Source organism: Sorex fumeus, unplaced genomic scaffold, assembly GCF_029834395.1.
Source record: "Sorex fumeus unplaced genomic scaffold, SorFum_2.1 ptg000128l, whole genome shotgun sequence".
NCBI classification, from domain to species: Eukaryota; Metazoa; Chordata; class Mammalia; order Eulipotyphla; family Soricidae; genus Sorex; species Sorex fumeus.
In genome coordinates, this window is record NW_026606185.1 from 44981689 (window position 1) to 44984914 (window position 3226).

The 3226-nt window shown below is 46.0% G+C and overlaps 1 protein-coding gene across 1 annotated transcript; it reads left to right on the forward strand.

Moving 5' to 3' along the window:
• Nucleotides 1-2380: 2380 nt before the first annotated feature.
• LOC130045229 (E3 ubiquitin-protein ligase SIAH1A-like) lies at nt 2381-3226 on the forward strand. The gene has a single exon (XM_056137971.1). It carries the CDS (start codon nt 2381-2383, stop codon nt 3224-3226), a length of 846 nt encoding a protein of 281 aa, XP_055993946.1.

A 3226-nucleotide genomic window follows, 5' to 3' on the forward strand; every position in this document is an offset into this window, starting at 1 on the left:
GATATTAAATAATGAGGTAAATATAATAATAGCTTACTTTTATGAGATAAGTTTAAAATACTTTCTCCTTTAAGTCCCTCTGGGAATTGTCGAGAGAGAGAGGTGGGGGGGGTATATTCCAAGACAAAGGAGAGAAAAATTTCACAAAAGCAGGTACACACTCTGGGTATCAACTATGTCAATAGGATAAGAATGAAAGTGAAGGTAATGACATTTTTTTAAAAAAATTATGTCTGTTCCAGGCACAGGTGATCTTTGATCTTTCTGAGTTTTATCTATCATGGAAAACATTGTCTCAGACTGTATGGATTTCCATTTTTTTTCCCCTGATCAAGGCAAGACTGATTGACAAGCATAGGTTTCCCATCATAGACCAATGTGCTGATTTCAGGCAGGAATGAGAAGAGCTTTGACCCCAACTCCTTAGAGAGCACAACCCCAGGAGAGGCCAAGTTTACTTTACATGAATAGGAATTGCTTACTGGGATTTCCATTGCCTTCTTCCTTCGCGTTCCAGAGAGTTTGGACATCACCTTGATGTGAAAAAAACTACTCAGGTCAGGCCTCTCACTGACCTCATTTATACTGTTTGCTCTCTCTGTTTACTCACGTTGGCAGAAAATCATTTGTGATCTCCTACTGTTATCTTTCTATGTGTGAGTGCCTAACATACTGAAAGAAGCAATAGGCTCCTTGGGATCAGAAGTTCTGTTGTTAAATCTCTTTATCCCTTGAATGTTGAGTTCTTGAATCAAAATATAGACTTTCTCTTTTTACTTTGTGCTTCCTGCATATGGTACTGGACTAAGTAGGCACTTTATGATCTCTTTCTTGTGGAATGTTTTCTAAGGCCTTTCTCTGCAAAATTATGTCTCACTAATAATCAATTTAGTCACACATCAGTCATTTGATAAGTGTAAGAAGATTGGAAATTGACCAATCTTTATATCTCTGACATTATCACCTTGCTATAGGAGCATATAGATGGAGGCAGATGAGGTCATAGTTCCTCAGAATATGCCAGGAAGAACAGGAGAAAGAAGTAACTGAAAGTTGTCTTGGTGGTGGTAGAGACTTTTGTTACTGACAATTTATATTCATTACAAGGCACATAAAATTGTAACAATCCCAGATTCATGTAGTTGTTTCCTGGAAGACCCTTCTGAACATTCTAGTTCAATTTTCCTCTAATACAGCTGAGGGCATTGAGGCCAAGGAGCTTAGAGGGTGAGCAATCTTAAAATTGTTGGAGGAAGTAACATTTTATTCTATTTTTTAATCAATTCAGTGTTTGTGTGAAGTATTTCAAGTCAGGTAATGGCATGTGTGGCTGACAGACAGTTGACTATCTTTGAAAGATTTATTTTCTGGGAAGTTAATATTCACTGGGGAATACCATTATTTAGATGTTTCCATTTCCATGAGGTATGTGTCTACATCTGAACCACTGAATTTGAGTTAAAACATTGCAGCAACACTCCCAGGAATATACCCCTAAACATCTCTAACACCAATCTTTTGGGGTTTTTTGCTTCTACTTTTCTCTATCCTAATTCAGGGTTGGAATGGTTAACAAACTAAGTCAAGATAATTCAGAAATAAGGACTTCAGCTAAGATTGACAGCTAAGATCAAAATATCCTATATTATAACTAGAGGCCAGAACAATAGTATAGCAGGTAGGGTTTTGATTTCCACATGGCTGCTGTGGTACAATCCCTGGCATCCTATATGGTGCCCTGAATATTACCAGGAGTAATTCGTGTGGGCAGAGCCAGGAGTAACCCCCAGGGCACTGCCAGATGTGGCCCCCAAACCCCAAACAAACAAATGAACAAAAAAAGATATTATGACTTTGAGTATAGCTATACATAGCTCTGAGAAATTGATTTTCTCAGATGAGCAAAAATTCCATTTGAATATATTCATTCATCAAATCAGAACAACGACCGTCTCCCCTCTCTCTCTGATCACCTTATGTTAGGACTAGAACAAAAAGTCATTAAAATCATACCTTTTGACTTACCGCATTCACCACTCCCACTCTTGCGGTGTATCTCAACAACACGTGTGAAACCTCAGCTGGAGGTCGTGACGGATTCTGGGGTGGGGGTGGGGGTGGGGGGTAGGGGGTGGGCAGCAACATGGCGCAGGTCAGCCAAGTGCGGGCCGTGTCCAGGGCTCCCTACTGGTCCCATCCGGGAGAGCCAGGCCCGACGACTCGGCCGGCCTCGGTGTCCAGTCCGTTGCTGCGGGCCCCGATTGTGGCGTGTTCCTGCTTGGGCTCCATCCCGAGGGGTCACCGTGGTGCGCTGGGAAGAATGCTGCCTCCTCCCTTGTTTGTGTCGTAGGGTGGACGTCGCTCGCCGGACCTGCCAGGGATGCGCCGCCAAGCAACAGCGTTACCCACTCGCACCTGCCAGCGTCTGTCCGCCCCGCGGGTGCCCGCTCAGGCCGGTCTGGCTGCGTCTACCCATGACTTGGCGAGTCTTTTCAAGTGTCCCGTCTGCTCCGACTATGTGTTGCCCCCCATCCTGCAGTGTCACAGTGGCCATCTTGTCTGCGGCAACTGTCGCCCCAAGCTCACCTGTTGCCCCACTTGCCGGGGCCCGTTGGCATCCATTCGCAACTTGGCGATGGAGAAGGTGGCCAATACCGTGCGTTTCCCTTGCAAATACGCCTCTTCAGGGTGTGAAATAACGCTGCCCCACAAAGAGAAAGCGGCCCACGAGGAGAACTGTGAGTTCAGGCCTTACTCCTGCCCGTGTCCGGGGGCTGCCTGCAAATGGCAAGGCTCCCTGGCTGCCATCCTGCCCCACCTGTTGCATCAGCACAAGTCCATCACGACCCTCCAGGGCGAGGACATCGTTTTCCTGGCCACAGCCATCGACCTCCCCGGGGCTGTGGACTGGGTGATGATGCAGTCCTGTTTCGGCTCGCACTTCATGTTAGTCTTGGAGAAGCAGGAAAAGTACAACGGGCACCAGCAGTTCTTTGCCATTGTGCAGCTGATAGGAACTCGCAAGCAAGCGGATAATTTTGCTTATCGGCTGGAGCTCAATGGTCACGGGCGGCGATTGACTTGGGAAGCGACGCCTCGATCGGTTCACGAGGGAATTGCCACGGCCATCATGAATAACGACTGCCTGGTCTTTGATACCAGCATTGCACAGCTCTTTGCAGAAAACGGCAATTTAGGCATCAATGTCACTATTTCCAAGTCTTGA

Bases quoted from the DNA above. Each gene is read 5' to 3' on its own strand.
- LOC130045229 (XM_056137971.1), top strand. From the start codon at position 2,381: ATGCGCCGCCAAGCAACAGCGTTACCCACTCGCACCTGCCAGCGTCTG.